Here is an 18,249-nt window from a genome sequence, read left to right as displayed (position 1 = left end):
TCACGTAGGAGTAGGACAGCTGTTGGTCTACATCTGAGAGACACGTCTTCTTGTTTCTGCATTTAAAAAAAAAAAACCGATTTTGAATTTGAAAACAAAAGCTTCGACAATCTACCGCCTCCATCTCTTTGCATGATAATTTGACCTTGTCGTCTGGGCTGTGACTCGTTCGTTTCGTTCGTTCACACCTGACACCACAACTCCTTTCTTGTCATTCCACTTGCTTATTCGCTCTCCTCAGTTCTTAAAATTTCATACACGCTGCATATATATATTTTTAAAATTCGCTACGGAATTATGAAAATAATTAATCGGTAAACGCCGCGAGTATAAGTAATTTTTTTTTTTTTATGACACGATACTATTATTTAAATTATAACTTATATTACATAAAAATATAACTGATATGTATAATTATATATGTATATACTGAGATTTGTTGATATTAATATTGACATGACACCGCTCAAATTTTTAACCCTCTCAAATATTCGAGGGACGTCAAATTTCCAACCTGAAAAAAAAACTACCTTCACTCAAATTCTAAAACTTAAAAAAAAAATATTTAAATTAAATTTCTATAATACATTTATAGAGACTGAAACTATTTATTTTACATTTATAAACGAGTGGCTCTGGCCACTTGGGCTCTAGCCATTTGAGTACAAGTAATTTATAAACGGCAAGGGGTGGGTAAAAGTAAAACTCTCTTTCAAAACTGCCCCGAGAAACTCAAATGCTCGGGACGTACTCGCTTTTTATTTTTATTTTATTTTTTTGCCCCCTGAAAAATCATCTCCGAACACCCAAATATCAAACAAAATTCATGGTTTCCAAATTAAGTCCCTCTTCACATCAACCCACCAAATCACCCTTATATCAAAACCCGAATCCAATTCTTGAAATTTGTCTCGAAACGCTAGTTGATTTCAGTTCACTTTCAGTCGTCGAATGCGAATGAACCCCCCAGCAGACGCCGCGGAAACGTCACCACTCTTAGCTCACTCACTCCCCGACCACCTCATTCGAAGCCGCCGTCTACTCCGCCGTCCGCCACCTCCGTTACGGGGCGCCGCGGCGCGACTCCTCAGACGCGCTAGCGGGAGGCGGTTGATGCTACGAGAGCCATCGGTGCGCGTGAGGGAAACGGCGGCGGAGCAGCTGGAGGAGCGTCAAAGCTACTGGGCTTACTCGAGGCCCATTATAGTGCTTGATGTCCTGTGGAATTTGGTATTTGTAATTGTTGCCTTCGCAGTGTTGGGTGTGAGTATAAACGAAAAGCCTGAGGTGCCTCTAAGGCTCCGGATTGTTGGTTACGCTTTGCAGTGTTTGTTTCACGTTTTTTGCGTCTCTTTGGAGTTCAAAAGAAGGCGCCGAGGGGAAGGTGTTGTTTTTGGTGATTCCGTTTCTGGGTCCAGCAGTACTACTGTCACCGGTGATGAAGAAGAGCGGTTTCATGGTGAAAATGATAGCAGGTAGAGCTCACAATTATTATTATTTTGTTTCTAGAACTAGAAGAATGTTTCACTTAACTTTGAATGTTTGCACAGTAGTTAAAGTATTCGGTGAATGTTCATTTTTACTTGCCAGCTAATGCTTATCAACTAAATATCCACTTATGCTTGATATTTTATTTGTTTAATTTCCCAAATATAGCTTTAATTTGTTTGCTTTTATGGATGCAGTGTAGCAAAGAATTTGGAGTCAGCAAATACATTTTTTTCATTTTTGTGGTGGATTGTTGGGTTCTACTGGATAACTGCAAGTGGTGAAACTTTGATAAGTTGTTCGCCGCAGCTTTATTGGTTAGTATAAATTAAAATGTTTGTTCTCAAAAAAAAAAAAAAAAATTGCACATATTTGTTTTCTTTGCTCATAGAGATTAAATGGGTTTGTTTTGCAGGCTTTGTGTTACATTCCTTGCTTTTGATGTGGTCTTTGTTATGATCTGTGTTGGTGTGGCATGCCTCATTGGTATTGCTGTTTGTTGCTGTCTTCCTTGTATACTTGGAATACTCTATGCATTGACAGAGCGGGTAATGTACGGTGAATATCTTTGAATTCATGTTGATATGATATTTCCAAAGTTTCTTTTCGTTCTCTTTGAGTGTATTGGTTTTTGAACCTCTCTTTCTCTTTCATTTGGACATAAGAAGTTAAACATATTTGAAAAAAATAAATAAATAAAATAGTTTGAGCAAGAAAAATGAAAACCATTGAAGGCGTAAGGTGACCAATACAGTTCATATGGTTATTGTAAAGTGTTGAAATATATGCTCTGTGCAATTAACTTGGGTATACACAAAACTTAGTGTGAATCATTGTGGCAAGAGTTTAGGATATAGTTGTAAAATAAGTACATTTTATGCTAGAAGTTTCCATTGAAAGAGTGACTTAAATGTGCTGGGAATAAAGTACTTAATAAGCTAGGCTCCAATTCCATGCCTGAGCAGATTTAATCTAAAAGCATTTTATTGCTTTATTGAAATAAGTGCGAGTTCTTGGAATGTCAATGAAGTGCTTCTGATATATGCGACTCTATTTATTTTTATCAACATCACCTCAGTGCTTTTACATTTTGCATCTTTCTGTTGTTATACGTGGTCTGTTTGAAGTAGTAGGCGGCTCAACTAATTCAAAGACTTGGTGTATTTGTGGTTGGAGAGCATATTTTGCATGAGCAATAGAACATGTAGATACAATTTTGCTGGTCTTCTTTGATTTTCATCTTTCGATTGCATTCAGAGAAAAAAAATAACAGAAATAAGATTGGTGTTTGTGGATATGCTTAAAATAAATAATTCATCTTACCAAAAATAATAATAATAATCATAGTAATAATAATAACTCATCTTGGAAACTTATCTTGGGGGATATTGTTATCGTCTTAGAGCTGTGAAAAATCTTTGTTCGAATGCAGCCATCTGGTAGTTCGAATATTCTGTGTAGCATGTGCTTGTAATATTCTTCCTATGTGGGGATTGTTATGCTGGTTTGACTGTTTGGATTCCTCTCATTTGTTCAGTTTTGAAGCTTTACTCTTCCATTTGCTCTACATCCATGATGCAGGAAGGAGCCACCGAAGAAGAGATTGATCGATTGCCGAAATTCAAATTCAGCAGGATAGATGGTTTAGAGAAAGTTAATGGTGAGATTCAAGAACCTTTTGGAGGGATAATGATTGAATGTGACACTGATATGCCAATGGAACATGTTATTTCTGAGGATGATGCTGTAAGTCTCTCTCTATGTTGCGTTTTATGTTTCTAGAAGTTTTAGAATGTTCTTGGATATATTAGCTTCTTGAGTGTAGTAAAGCCTAGGATTTATGCCTATGGCTCTAGCCTGTATGCATTAGATTGGCATCCCAAATGCCATGAACGACAGCAACAAATACTTAACTCCGGAAGTCCCAGATTCAAATACAAATGAGCACCATATGTCTAATTATTGATACATCTACTGTCAAATTACGATGAAAAATAAATAACAATTTTAGACTTGAGATATTTCATGTTTGCAGGAGTGTTGCATCTGCCTTTCTGCTTATGATGATGGAACTGAGCTGCGGGAACTTCCTTGCCTACACCATTTCCACTGCTCTTGCTTAGACAAGTGGTTGTACATCAATTCTACATGTCCTCTTTGCAAATTCAACATTCTAAAAATGAGCAATGAAAGAGGCAGCGAAGAGGTTTAGAAAGTCGTAGTTTTCCATTCGAGAGCTGAATAGAGCTGGTTTCTGGGATGTATATGAAGTGTGCTCCACACACTAGCAACAAGAGCTTCACTCAAAGTTGGGTTAACCAGTGTAGTCTCACTGTATTTGCAGGTTGCTTGTTCTAGTTTTTCCACGTCGTTTAGGTATATTTTTGTTCTAGATCAAAGTTCCGGAAATATGGTCTAATTATGTATTGGCCGGATACTGCAGTTAATGTATATTCTAAAGCTAATATAATATAGCTAAAACTTTTATGTAATCTACTGCAGTTAATGTTTATAATGGAAGATTAGTCACTGATCACCGGCATCGACCAAAGAAAATGCAAGTGGCAGGTGTCTTCATTGCTCAACAATTAGGAGCCCAGCGGAGAGTCGTCCCTGTGTCCTGATGCCAAACATCAGATCTTTGGTGCACTTTTTGTTATGGATCCTCTTCTGATTTAATTTTTTTAAAGATTTTAGTCTTTTTTTTCTTTAAGTTTAGAGGATTCAATGCTTTAAGGCCGCACATGCGACAAAGATGGCCATAGGCGTGAGAGTGAAGAAATACACAAATTAAATATAATTCGTCAAGAAACATCGCAAGAAAATTTAAGGCAAGGAATATGTTTGCTAATCCTGAACAAAATTCCTTTATTTAATCATGTCCTGCACAATTAATTTCTTTAAAAAACAGAAAAAGAGAGAGGACCCATCAAAATATCAGACGGGATACGGATTCCAAACAGGAATCTCAGCAACAAGTCCATTAAACTTCTTCGCATCTGCACCAATAACTGGCTTTTGTTGCGCCGATGGAGACGATGAACAATACTCGTACCTTGACTTCAATAATCCCAATCCTGATCCCTCTTTCACTCTGACGGAAACATTAAGAATCCCACTCCTGATCCCTCTCGCATCTCTCAACAAATAACTCAAAAAATTCAGATGATTTTCCGGCACATAGCCTCCAATAAAATCCGAAACGAGCAACGTGGCTCTCCCAACAAGCCTGTCCCCAGAACCAGAACAAGTCCTGCATTGTACTTCTAGGGTTATAAAGGTGACGTGCATTGGCAGCTTCATCACGAGCTTTTCGTCCCACGCAGGATAACTTCCACCGATGGCATCGACTTTCGTGACACGATTGTTAAACGGGTCGAGTTTAACGACGGCGAATGCTTTCTTTTTCACTGATCTTCCGTCAACGCGAAGATCTTCGGCTGACAAGACTGTGATTTCCACCGTCCGGGAATGGGATGAGCAAGAATTCTCCATATGTAGTGATTCTGATTTCTGAGGATGCGATGGTGATGGTCTGATGGATTGTGATTATATATATATATATATAGCATTTAGGAAGGAAGTTGACGCGAAGAATAAAGGAAAGTACTGCGATGCTTCTTTGTTATAGAGTCGTTAATGGAATTGAATCTATCAGCGGTAAGTTAAAAAAATGTTAGAAACCTTGGGATCGCAATTGTGCCCGTAATATTTGATAATTGATATTAGTTTAATATCTAAAAGATACCCGCATAAATATTCAATTTTTTAAAATATTTTTAATCTAATTTTAATTAAAAATTTTAAATCTTAAAAATATATAGAGAAAATAATGTAATTATGTAAAGTACCAAGTAACCAAAGTGTTTTTGTATGGACTATTTTTCTTTAACTTAATATAGGAATTATTTTATTATTATAATTTTTTTTGGATTAATATTTGGAAAGTATTATTCTTTGAAAATATTAATCTTAATCATTATTTTAGGCATCATGTTGGATGGGTGCCGATGATGGTGAATGAAATGAAGATCTTCTCTTGGAACTTGTGTTGAATGATAATATGAAATGTAATTGTTATTGTTAGATACTAGTTTGTGGTTTTTTTAATGAATTTGTGTATTTTATAATTAAATTTGAGAATTTGTGTTGGATTGATGTTGAAATTTTAATTTTTTATTTACATTGGTTAAATTTAAAATTGAGTATATTATGTAGAATTTGAGGTTATTATTGTAAATTTATATATTGAACATTTGTGATTTTAAATGTACAAACCCGCAAAAAATCTGTCAGATACCATTGCGAGTTTGTTAATTATCAAAACCTACAGTGGGTGGGTTTTCTTAAAAAAATGAAAACCCGTTGCGGGTTACGGGCGGGTTTGATAATTTATATTTTGTGCGAGTTTGGATTTGGTAATGACAAACGCGCTACGGGTGGCGCCCATTGCCATCACTATTGAAACCTTAAAAAAAATAAAGTAAAAAAATATTGTTATTTTTGTTGTTGTTGTTGTTGTCGTCGTCGTCGTCGTCGTCATTGATACTATTATTAATGTTAGTATTAATATTAACATTAATTTTTTAATAATAATCATAATCATAATAATTATTATAAATAATAATAGTAATAACTATAATTAACTAAGCACATTTTATTTACTTGTAACAATTCATTCTGATGCCAAAACAAAGTAAATACAATAATGAAAATATAGCTAATTCTAATTTTTACAGTTTAAATAAATAATTTATTTTGTTTCTCATTTTTCATTCCCACTCTAACTTATTCTGATTACCAATAAGTAAATGCATCATAAAGGAAATGAAAATTCATTCCGATACAAAAATAAAATAAATACATCAATGAAAATATAATTAATTCTAATTCTTACCGTTTAAATAACTATTTATTTTATTTCTCATTTTTTATTCTCATTCTAATATCTTATGATTACTAATAAATAAATGCATCATAAAGGAAATGAAAAATGCCAAGATTGATGAAAAGGGACTCGTCCCTGAACCCCGTTGCTTTTATCACTTTCTACTCTATATCTTGCAATAGAATGGATGAAGACATGAAGTCTTGGAAAGGTACGTTAAATTTCAAGTCAAAAGTTTTCGTCGGAAAACGTAACTCTGTAAATTGGTTTTTTTTTTTTTAATATTTTATATATATATATATATATAATGTATTGTAAAGTGTTATTGAACATAAGAATGATAAAACAGTTCAAATTAAAAAATCAATGTTCTCATTTTAGACGATCTCATTCATATCTGCTAGTCACGTGGTTGTTTTAACACGTGAGTGATCGTATAATATATACAAGAGGCGGTCTACTTCATTCATATTGATTGTCTATGAATTTGGCAACTTACACCAGGTTGTTTTCTGTTACAACAATTCAATTTTCAACGTTGAACCGGTCACTTCCGTATGATAAGCGCGAACACGCGATCCAGCTTTAACAAACCGATCATGTCTTATTTATTATTATTATTATTATTATTATTATTATTATTAATTACAGGTGTTACAAAAACATTTGACCTCAATTACCAATCATGTAAATGCAGATGCACTTCGATAGAGTTTCTTCTAAAAACGCTCCATTAATTAAACTGTTTCCCCCCTTTTATCACTTTGGGGACTACTTTCCTTTGCTGTTATATATATGCGTACATTCTATACAAAAGAATCAACAAATGAATGAATGATTTATACTGTATCTAATATAGTAGGGATTTAGAACCATACTGTATATGACTAATCCATACAAGCATCTACATATTTATGCACGGTTTGCGCACCAAACAGGAACCCCAGTGACAACTCCACCAACGGGAGCCCCGAATCCCGAAGCAAATCCCGAATAGGCAGGCACATAACCCTGCACGTTCAGTCTTGGTGCCTTGGACAAATAATTGCTGCTGCTTGCATGCTGATCCGCGGCCACCTTAAGTGATCTCACGGAAACGTTTATAATCCCATTCTTGTCCCCTTTAGCATTCCTTAATCTATAACTCAGAAAATGCAGATAATTTTCCGGAGCATACCCTCCAATGAAATCTGAAACAGGTATTCTGGCAAACCCAACAATTTTGTTGTGATTATTATTATTCCCTGAGGAAGAACTCTTGCTCTTGCATTGTACTTGTACAGTAATAAAACGTGCATGCATGGGCAATTCGATAACGAGCTTTTCGTTCCACGAAGGATGGCTTCCTCCTGATTCGTCAACTTTTGTGGTGCAATAATCGAAAGAAGTATCCGTTTGTACGATTGCGAATGCGTTCTTCTTTATTAATCTCCGATCAATACGTAAGTCTTCGCCTGATAGTACTGTCAATTCTATCGTGCGGTAGCCGGAGGATGATTTTTCCAGCATCGTTTCAATTCAACTGCACGTGCTTGTAATTGATTTTGATGCAACGCCCGAGCTCGAGAGGCAATTAAGCAAGTGTTATACGCACACAACAAATATGCGTGTTTAACTTCTCTTTTCGAAGATTTAATGGATGGATGGGGGCGAGTGGTTTTTATAGCTGTTTGTGAGGCAATCAAGGCAGGTGACGAGAAGGATAAGAGAAATAGAGACGTTGTTTCTCTGGCTTTCCGTCTTTGTTTAATATTCGGACCAGCCCGCGCTTCAGTCAACGAAGGCTTCCGATGGGCAATTTGGTCTTTTCCGTTAGAAAACAACCCAAGCGTGAGGGCAACGTGCGACATGACCCTGACCCTTTAAGGTGGGCTTGGACTGCGTCAATAATTTCGTTGGAAAACTTGAGAAATCTTCACTAAAAAATTAAAAAGTTCAAATGTGGCGTCAGGCGTGTGGGTTTGATAAGAGAAAATTCCAAGTCATGTTCGTGGCAAATGTAGTAAAATCTTAATTACCTCCTATTAATTCAAATTACATATACAATTCCGATTGATTATCCATAACTTAAATCATGTGATATATGTTCTGGGCTCTTTTTAATTTTTTTTTTCCAGGATTAATCACTATGAGTGACCATATTTTGACAAATTTTAAAAATGTGACACATTTTAAAAAAATACTTGAGCAGTTGATAATCCATTAATTTTTCTGTTAACTTTAATAAAAATAGTAAATTAATTACAAAATAATACTTTTGCCCCCTACTCAATTATTGTTTATTTTTTAAATTGAAAAAAATATTTAAAAAATTACATCTAAGTGTAATTAACAGTTTTTTTTGGTTAAATTGAACAAATCTTTTTTTTTAAAAAAAATTCTTATTGAATCAAATTTGCCGTTAAATTTAATAAGAAAATTTTGTTTGATTCAACAACAATTTTTTTTTTAAATGTATGATTTAACCAAAAAATTCTGTTAATTGCACTTAGATGTAATTTTTTATTATTTTTTCTATTTAAAAAATAAAAATTAATTGACTTGGGGTAAAAATATATTTTGTAACTAATTGTAGGGATAGAAACGGCATTTTATAGCTATTATAGGGATAGAAACGTCATTTTTTAATTAATTCTAGTGGCAAAAATATTATTTTACAATTAATTTACTATTTCGTTAAAGTTAACAACAAAATTAACAAATTGTCACCTACTCAAATATTTTTTAAAAATATATTAATTTTTAAAAATTTATCAAAACAAGTATCACCCATGACTAATTAACCTTTTTATTTTATTTTATATGTATTGCTTGACCCTCGCCAATGTTTTCACAAAAACAAAAGCAATGTATTGTATTGTGCAGTGCATCTGACAGTTGGGACGATGATCCTGCCTATGTGCTGACTTGTATATTTGGACTCTGGCGGCTGAGCGTGAGCGAAACTCTGAAAAATAGAATTTTTTTTTTTTTTTTTATTTGACGATTTCCAGCTGACATCCAAGCCACGTACATTTTCCACCTCGGCTTCTAGGAACTTCAAATGAAGGACGTGGCTAAGGTGCAGAAGCTGCAAGTAACAGCTTCGAACTTTCCCATTTCCATTCCATCACCTTGCGTTGGGACCTCTTTCTCTCTCCTCTAGCACCCGTGAAAGTTGCCCATTGGCTGCTGTTACTTACAGAAGCTGTAGCATAGACTTCTCCTCAAAGGAAATATCAAAAATACAAAACAAAATCGCGAAATTTCTTTAACAGCCTCTGCTTTTGTCAACAACTTACAACTAAAGTAAGTTTCGCCAAACACCACGTCACCACACGCGTGTAAAGTATCCATGTTTAATTAATTATTGCTTAAGTTTACTCACTCGTATCGATATCGCGGACAATGACGTTGACCGTGTCAGTCTTGATTTGGGTGTCCCGAACTTACAATTTAATTAAAAGAGTGTAAATTGGCCCACCCAACCCACTGCTTAAATTACTCACTTCTGCATATTTAAATTGGGCTGTAAGTATTCTCAAAAAAAAAAAAAAAATTGGGCTGTAAGTTATAACAAATATTATAATAGGAAAATCCTTTTGAATTTTTATTTGCGTAATTTTTGCGAAACAAACTTATATTTTAACATTGAATCTCACAGCGAAACTTACTTATATTTTTAGGTAATATTAAATTTAATAGGAATAATCCACTGTTTTACCGGCAAAGCACTACAAATACGTCCTACGTAAGGGGTCTGCTTCTCTTAAAACTCTTATAAAGTCCCTCTTTTTAAAATTTTATAATGTTAATCTTGATTAAAAATAAGCCTAGTTAAACACCTACTGCCCACTGAATCATTAAAGAAGTTCTGTAATAAAAGAATTTTTATTTTTATATGGTCACGTGAGAAAAATAGATAGGGTTATTTGCATAATTTGCTTTATAATGATAGAGGTTCAAGTGATACACTTTTAAACATAAATTTAGATACAACATTCTGACCATTAGATCAATGCTAATCAAGGGTTGAAATTGAAGCTCACGTGATTTTTCTAATTTTAAAAGCAAACAAATTAATGCAGTGGATTCTAATATAATAATAAGTTATTACTAATTCTTCTCTCACTTACTTAATATATCCTCTCTTTTGTCACTTTTTAATTATTATACCTCTTTAATTGAATTATTTTCCTCTTTTTTGTATTGTAGCAATAATTTATTATTATATGAGGACTTACTACATTAATTTTTTAACTTTTAAAACTGAAAAAAAAAACATGTCTCTTCAATTTCAACTCTTGAATAACTTTAATCTAATGGTTATAATATTATGTTTAAATTTATATTTAAAAATATGCCTCTTGAACGTACCCGCATATATATTTAATGAAAATTGAGAAGGCTAATTAATAGGGATAGGAGAGTGCCGATAGCTCTACTCTTAAGCAAAATATCATACACATTAATATTTTAAAAATGTTGTAATACTTAGGGATGGCAATGGGATGGGGAGCCCTACTACATTCCCCACCCCATTAAAATTTTTTGCCTCCATTCTCCACCTCATTCCTCAATAAATTTAGTAGGGTGGGGATGGGAAATTCTCATGTGGGAAATGATTTATCTATCCTCACCCCATTCCCCATTTGCTTATTTTATAGTAGGTATAAATATATGATTTCAGTAAATTAAAATTAGAGAATTAAATTAAAAATCATTACCATATTATAAAGTCTTTAAATTATTTTTAAAAAATCTCTAAAAATTTGAAACAATATCTTAAAATGCTATCAAAACTAAAAAATATTTGAAGAGAGCATTACCTTAAAAGAGAAAAGAAAATATAATAATGTTTTAGAGTTGAAAAAGAATTATATTGTAGGATTTTCTTTTATTCATATCATGTTTATATTATATAAAAATAAAAAATTTTATTAATTAACATTATAGTTAATAAAATAAAAAATTATTAAATAATAATTTAAAACATATTTATATATAATGGGGATAAGGATGAGGATGGCGTGGAGAGTATAAAATCAAACTCTACCCCGTTAAAAATTTAAGAATTATTTTTCCCTCACTCTCCACCCGATTCTCCAAAAATTATTTAAAATTTTTTCCATTTAGGGTGAGGCTTCACGGGACCCCAAACTCAAGGAGAATTTTACCATCCCTTGTAATACTGTATAGATAAGTCATTTTGTCATTTATAAATTAAAAACCCATTTCAGGGCTTCAAGCAATGGATGGTGAGTTCAATCGGTTCGGTTATGTTATTATGTATTCAATATTTTTTGGATTGCCATTGGACTATGATCCTAAAATAGTGTTTATATGTCCCTAATAATTATGTGAATAGATTTTCCAATTATTACTCGGTAGATTTTAGGATGCACTACAATTTATTCGTAAATGTAACAACTATTTTGTTTTTTATTTTTTAATATTTTGACATTATCCGGGTTAACACCCCACCCCCAAAAAAAAAAACAAAAAAAAAAAAAAACCGGGATCCGATTTCAAAAGAAACGGTTCGTTTTGGTTGGAAAAATGAAACGACGTCGGTTATGGAAGGCATTTTATCCTGTGGCCTTGCCTGGAATAACAATTCGAGGAGTGAGAAATGGCTATGGCTTCAGCTACTCCCACCCGTCTCCCACTGATCTCCAAACACACTTCCTTCTACTTGACCAACTGCCTCCCTCAGACTCGATTCTCTCATTGCACGGCGATACGACCAGCCACGAACCGGTTCAAATGCTCAGCCGGTGGGCAGACCGGGTTCTTCACCCGTCTAGGGCGGTTGATTAAAGAGAAAGCCAAGAGTGACGTGGAGAAGATATTTTCTGGATTCTCCAAAACCCGAGACAACCTCGCCGTCATTGACGAGCTACTACTTTACTGGAACCTCGCTGACACAGACAAAGTGCTCGATGAACTGGAAGAGGTTTCACTTTTTTACCTTTACTAAAGAAATAGTAAATGTTTGATGTTTCCTCTAGAAATTTCCGTAGGGAAAAGAGAGTTGAGTTGAAGTAGTTGTCTCTTAACTGCCAGGCTTTGTTAGTGTCTGATTTTGGGCCAAGAATCACTATTAAGATTGTGGAGAGTTTACGAGACGATATACTAGCAGGGAAGCTCAAATCAGGACCCGACATTAAGGTACTTAAAAACATTCGCATCTAATGTGCAGTGGCCGCGGCACACATATCATTGATTGCTATGCCACATCATTTGAAAAACAAACTTCGAATTTGCACATTTGAAGAAAAAAAGAAAAACAAATTATATTTAATATACATTATTCTGTTTTCAATTCTTGAACATTCATTTTCTTTGATTGATGGGATTGCTATAGGATGCATTGAAGAATAGTGTATTGGATTTGCTGACTAAGAAAGGGAACAAGACTGAGCTTCAACTTGGATACAGGTTTCTTGTTAATCGTCTTGTTCTATTCTGAGTTATATGAATTCTCTTTAATCTGGTGTTTGTGTTTGTGATGTTAGGAAACCAGCTGTGGTCTTGATTGTTGGTGTCAATGGTGGTGGAAAAACAACATCACTAGGTGAGTTACAACCACTTTTTGTTTCAGGCAATTCTGGAGATGAAGTTATTAAATCATTTGTTTCACATACTTGAAATGTTGTCTCCATTTATAGTGCTTGGTTCATGGTCATGGCAAGTGACCTTGGCTCTTATGAATTTTGAAGGTTATGAATGTTGCTATGTTTAGCAAACAGTTTTTGCAATATATGATGAAATGACTTTCTGAGGCACTGTCTTCTTGCAGGAAAGCTGGCATATAGATTAAAGAACGAAGGGGCAAAGGTGAGATGTTATTCATGTGCATTGCTTCTGCTGCGGTGTTTTAAATCATTTCTTATAGTTATAGAGCATCAGAAAAAGAATTTAGAATCTCTGTAGAAATAACAAAGTGGTATTTTACTTTCTATTGGATGGTCTTGTACAGATCTAGTTCGGTTAGGGAACTGGTTTTCTTTAAGTTGTAGAATATGCTGGGAGGGGGGAAAAATGTTGTTGACCCCAAATCTTAAGAGAGGCTATTTCTATTACCAAGCATAAGACACCACTATGTTCACCAGTCTTTTCTGATATCTGCATTACGTTGGAACTTGCTCGGTTTCTCGGAAAGGGAGTAGTTGCAATTCAAGCCTCTTTCTAAATTCCTATCTTTATTTGATATCTTTCTTTCATTTTTTTCCTCCTCATTCACCACCTTATGCTTTAAAAATTATGCCAGATACTGATGGCAGCAGGTGACACTTTTAGAGCAGCCGCTAGTGATCAACTGGAAATATGGGCAGAGAGGACTGGTTGTGAGATTGTTGTGGCTGAAGGAGAGAAGGCCAAAGCATCATCAGGTAGGTGAAAAATTCCAATGATTTTTTTTTTCTTTTTCATTTCTTCTTTTGTTAGATTGCAAAAATCTATTGGACATGATATAACTACTAACATATGATCTTAGAGTGCTTCCTGAATAGTTCTTTCACAGGCTGTGAAAAGAGGGAAAGAACAGGGTTTTGATATTGTTTTGTGTGACACATCTGGACGTAAGTATGGAGAGCTTTTCTATTTTTTCTCTCGTGTATATTTTTACCCACCTCTTAGTTTCTTTATGTTCAGCAGAGTCTTTTATTGATTATTAGGTCTCCACACAAACTACAGCCTGATGGAAGAGTTGGTTGCATGCAAGAAAGCTGTGGGCAAAGTTGTTAACGGTGCACCTAATGTAAGTTTTTTGGTGGTTTTATATCTCTGTCGTCGAAGTATCTTTAGGATATGCGACAGATTGGCACTTCACGTCCAATCCAATAGGTTTTGCATAATGTAGTATTTGATACTTCTGTTATTTGGTTTAAGAGTGTCATTCTCTGTGATTGTAAGTGATTAATAGCTCATACATTTATTTACAAGCTTAATTATTAAATCTTTAATTTTAATTGTTACATTTACATTCCAGTGTTATGATTCAATGTCTCTAGGCTTCTAATTTGTCTGTGACCATAGCTAACATAATTTGCAGGAGATCCTACTAGTTCTGGATGGGACTACTGGCTTGAATATGCTTCCACAAGCAAGAGAATTTAATGATGTAATATTCCCATCCTTTGCTTCCTAATGATAAGTTGGTTGTGTTTTGGTTATTTATGCATAGCTACTTTTCTTTTTGGCGAGTTTGATTATCTATAATGTTTATTGTTTACCATAGCTAGGACATGATATAATCATACTATTTGAACACTGCATCAGTGCATGGTTTACACTATCTTTTGTGACAGGTTGTCGGAATAACTGGTTTAATTTTGACAAAGCTGGATGGTTCTGCTAGAGGTGGCTGTGTGGTAAGCTCCAAGTTTAACCTCTGTGCTCAAAGCTATGATTTTGGTAAGACATCTTACTTCCTTCTTGCAGGTCAGTGTCGTCGATGAGCTTGGCATTCCTGTAAAGTTTGTGGGTGTTGGTGAAGGTGTGGAGGACCTACAACCCTTCGATGCAGAGGCCTTTGTTAATGCCATATTTTCATGAGAACTGAAAGTGGTCAGTAGACATAAATTGGCCAATTCCTTCATCATTTTTTGAATCAATTCAGTAATCCTTTTAGTTACCCTCTTATATGCAGATTCATTGTTCAATCAAACTATTAGTTTTTTGGCGAAATAGGATGGCTAAAGGCTGAGCAGTTAACTCTATTAAAAAGTGCAAGACCATTTATGAGGACATGGATGCAGCATTAATGGGATTGCAAGTATGAGAAGAGTTTATTTATAAGAATAAATTCTTACCAGTTAGTGAATATAGGTGCATGCTTGATGTAGGGCAGTGTAACTAAATTGCTTTTCTGGATGATGTCGTTACATGACAGTTGGTAGAATACTAGAATTTCTCCTAAAAAATGAGAAAGATAGAAAAAGGAAAAAAAGAAAAAAGAAAAAAAAAAGCAAGGATTTCAAGTCAAATAGTCAATCTTCCCCTAAAGAACAAGTATTAAAGCATCATCAAATAATGCAGAGAGGAAGAGAAAGCAAACGAAAAGCTCGGAAGTGAAAGCAAAGTCCGCCCATCAACATTAATTTTTTCATAAAAATGATGAAGTCGATATCCATTATGACAAACTCGGGGGATTTGGCCTCTCCAAAAAGTAAAAGTAAAAGTTAAAAAAAAAAAAAAACTCTGGAGAGTTGGTTGTTTATTTTAGTTTAAATAATGGACCCAAATGTTTTTTTTTTTTTTTTGTAATTGAACTTAACAAGTTCTAGACTTCTAGTTTAAATGATGGACCAAAATGTTATTTTCATACACAGGTATTAAACTCTGGACAAAATGGATCTAAACTAAAGTAGCGTTTACATTTTGGATTCGAATGAGAATCTTGAGGAGTGAGAATTTTAGGATTGGGAGTGTGGAGTGGAAGTAGGTTGTTTATTTACATTAGAATGGGAGAATGGAATTGAAATCAGAATTCAATTTATGTGTTTACATTGTCTTGGATTGGAAGTAAATAGTTTTAAATTATAATTTTACTCTTATTTAAAGAATTATAATTTGTAATTAAAAAATTAATAAAAAATATATTTAAAAAATAAAATAAATATTTTATTATATTTGTAAATTAATAATAATTAATAATATTCTTAATTATGTAAATCATAATTTTTAATTAATTTTAATTTAAATTATGTGAATAAAAATTATTAATAATAGCAACACAAATGAAACATTATTATTGATAATGTAGTACAAAATTAATATTTTCTTAGAATAAAATATTTATTATTAATTAATTAATTAATTAATATTTATTAAAATTAATGTTTAATATTATTATTTTTAATGAATTTAATTTATAAAATAAAATAATATTATTATTTAAATAAATATAATATTTATTTATTTTTATTTTATTAAATTTAATAAAATAAATATGTTTATAATAATTATTTTTAATAAATATGATATTATTTATTTTATTAAATATTATTTATTTATTTTAATTATGAGGGTAAAAAGGGAAGAGGGGGAGTGGATTTCCACTCCCACCTCCCCCCATGGGAGTGGGAATCCCACTCCCCCTTTAAAAATGGTAAGTAAACACTGGAGTGAGAGGAATTCACACTCCCACTCAAGTGAGAGGAATTCACACTCCCACTCCGGTAAACACAACATAAATGTACTGATATTCTGGCATTCGACTGAGAGAGCCCGAACGATATGACATCATCATTTCAGTTGATGTTTTTTGAAAATGCAAGAGATGATGATTGATCATTGCCAATTTTGCTTTCACTTCCCCGGAAGAGAAGGGGGGGTGGTGGAAAAAGAACAACTACTGATGGATAATCTCCTCCACCCCGCGGTTCTTTCTCAGTGTTGCACATTTCATTACTCGTATAAAGCTTTTGGAGTCCGGAATATATTGCTTTCAGCTGTTGGAGTTTGTCTTTTCTTTTGAGTATGATGAAACGGTTACATTCTTAGTCGTCTCGTCTAGTCCATAATTATATCTCGACAATGAAAGTGGGATTGCTTAAATTTGTAATTATCAAAGTAGGTTAGTAAATTCATAGTCGACGTTTTAATGCTATTATAGTGTGTTCTTAGATTATATGTGGAATCTCTTTTGATAGAATATTGATGGTGATCTCTCTGGTGGATGGTTGCCCTTACTTTCTGCAAGACAATACTGAAACTGGGTTTTGCAGTTTGTCTCTTTTAGACCTTTGGTATTATTCTATCCACATTCATCTGGGCATTTGTCTATTAAGCATTAAGTTAATCTTCAGTTTCGTAAGCTCATTTTTCTTGAACTTATAACATGCAGTGGTCATGGCAGCACAGTCAGCAGCAAGAAGCTGCAAGTTGTGGTGGACCTGGTGGCACCATCTCCCAATCCGCTACGATAAGGAATGAAGAATAATGTTTGTAATACAAATCAGATTAAAAAATTGTGTAAAAAACTCATGTCAATGCTAATCCTAACTCTGTGAATTTGCAGATTTACAGAAGGATCGATGGTAATTCTAAAAAAGGCGAAGAAGCTGAGTCTCTAGTTGGTGTAGAGACTAAGACAAAACTTTAGCTCGTATATGTTTGATATCTTACTTCAATGGGTTATAACCAAATACGATAGATTTTATGTGTGAGGTGTGTAATCGAGTTTGAGCTCATAAACATTGTTAGTCCCAGTTAAAATTACATTCCAAGTATGATATACCCATACGTGTATTTAACTGATTCTTTAGACATTTTATCTGTGTAGATCTGAGGCGAAACTGAACTTTTTAACTGTGGCTGTCGTAGAAATCAGAAGGGAGCTCTCAAAGCTACCGGTTTAATTCATATTCTTATTGTCGAATCTAAGACTTCCAATCTATTAATTGAACAGCTCATGCAAACATGTTATTCTGTTGAATTATTGGTTTGAGTAGTGCTAAAGCGAAAACTCATGTATGGATGGGAGGCTAATGTTTGACAAAGTACGGGGCCATTTTTCAACTGTAGCTCTCTCGGCTATTTCCTTTCACATTTTACATGGGCCATATGGGAGCATTGAGTCAAGCCCCCAAAAGTACTCCTTGACTTCGTTTCAAGCATGATGGCATTGGCATGCAAAATCAATTCAGCTCCATTATTCGTCACCTTGGCAATTTTGCATGTTCATTCGGTGGCTCACAAAAGTCAAGACTATCCAGCCAAAATGGTGGCTATTTCACTGGATTTGGTCCAGGAATTTTTTTCGACAATAAAGCTTCATTTTGCCTATTAATAGAGAAAGCTCTTTGGAATTGTAAAGGAGTTCCAGAAGATCGTCTCTTTCTTCGCAATTGCCCCACTCGCAGGTTTTCACAATCTATATGTTGTAA

At 34.0% G+C, this 18,249-nt stretch overlaps 4 protein-coding genes across 5 annotated transcripts; 2 read left to right on the top strand and 2 right to left on the bottom strand.

The window, feature by feature from the left end:
* The first annotated feature begins 674 nt into the window (after positions 1-674).
* Positions 675-4,094, top strand: LOC18049900 (E3 ubiquitin-protein ligase At1g63170). Its single transcript, XM_006445072.2, has 5 exons — positions 675-1,475; positions 1,686-1,805; positions 1,904-2,036; positions 3,070-3,234; positions 3,524-4,094. Exons 1-5 carry the CDS (start codon positions 952-954, stop codon positions 3,698-3,700), a joined length of 1,119 nt encoding a protein of 372 aa, XP_006445135.1. The 5' UTR covers positions 675-951; the 3' UTR covers positions 3,701-4,094.
* A 118-nt stretch (positions 4,095-4,212) lies between these two features.
* Positions 4,213-5,039, bottom strand: LOC18049899 (BON1-associated protein 2). The gene has a single exon (XM_006445071.2). The coding sequence runs from the start codon at positions 4,981-4,983 to the stop codon at positions 4,426-4,428; it is 558 nt and encodes a 185-aa protein (XP_006445134.1). The 5' UTR covers positions 4,984-5,039; the 3' UTR covers positions 4,213-4,425.
* Positions 5,040-7,089: 2,050 nt separating this feature from the next.
* LOC18049657 (BON1-associated protein 2) lies at positions 7,090-7,991 on the bottom strand. The gene has a single exon (XM_006445070.2). It carries the CDS (start codon positions 7,883-7,885, stop codon positions 7,289-7,291), a length of 597 nt encoding a protein of 198 aa, XP_006445133.1. The 5' UTR covers positions 7,886-7,991; the 3' UTR covers positions 7,090-7,288.
* A 3,970-nt stretch (positions 7,992-11,961) lies between these two features.
* Positions 11,962-17,669, top strand: LOC18049656 (cell division protein FtsY homolog, chloroplastic). Of its 2 annotated transcripts, XR_002906438.1 has the most exons (15): positions 11,962-12,311; positions 12,422-12,526; positions 12,723-12,796; positions 12,874-12,932; positions 13,158-13,195; positions 13,629-13,749; positions 13,870-13,938; positions 14,035-14,117; positions 14,412-14,480; positions 14,668-14,730; positions 14,801-14,926; positions 15,009-15,134; positions 17,014-17,109; positions 17,208-17,304; positions 17,382-17,669. XR_002906438.1 is itself a non-coding variant. In XM_006445067.2 (12 exons), the coding sequence occupies exons 1-11, from the start codon at positions 11,988-11,990 to the stop codon at positions 14,912-14,914; spliced, it is 1,119 nt and encodes a 372-aa protein (XP_006445130.1). In that variant the 5' UTR covers positions 11,962-11,987; the 3' UTR covers positions 14,915-14,926; positions 15,009-15,545. The 2 variants fall into 2 exon arrangements, 1 of the variants encoding a protein (XP_006445130.1); XM_006445067.2 differs by lacking the exons at positions 17,014-17,109; positions 17,208-17,304; positions 17,382-17,669 and having other exon boundaries at positions 15,009-15,545.
* Positions 17,670-18,249: the final 580 nt, after the last annotated feature.

The sequence above is a fragment of the Citrus clementina genome, unplaced genomic scaffold (assembly GCF_000493195.1).
Source record: "Citrus clementina cultivar Clemenules unplaced genomic scaffold, Citrus_clementina_v1.0 scaffold_3, whole genome shotgun sequence".
Taxonomy (NCBI): domain Eukaryota; kingdom Viridiplantae; phylum Streptophyta; class Magnoliopsida; order Sapindales; family Rutaceae; genus Citrus; species Citrus x clementina.
This window is presented reverse-complemented; position numbering and strand designations above follow the sequence as displayed.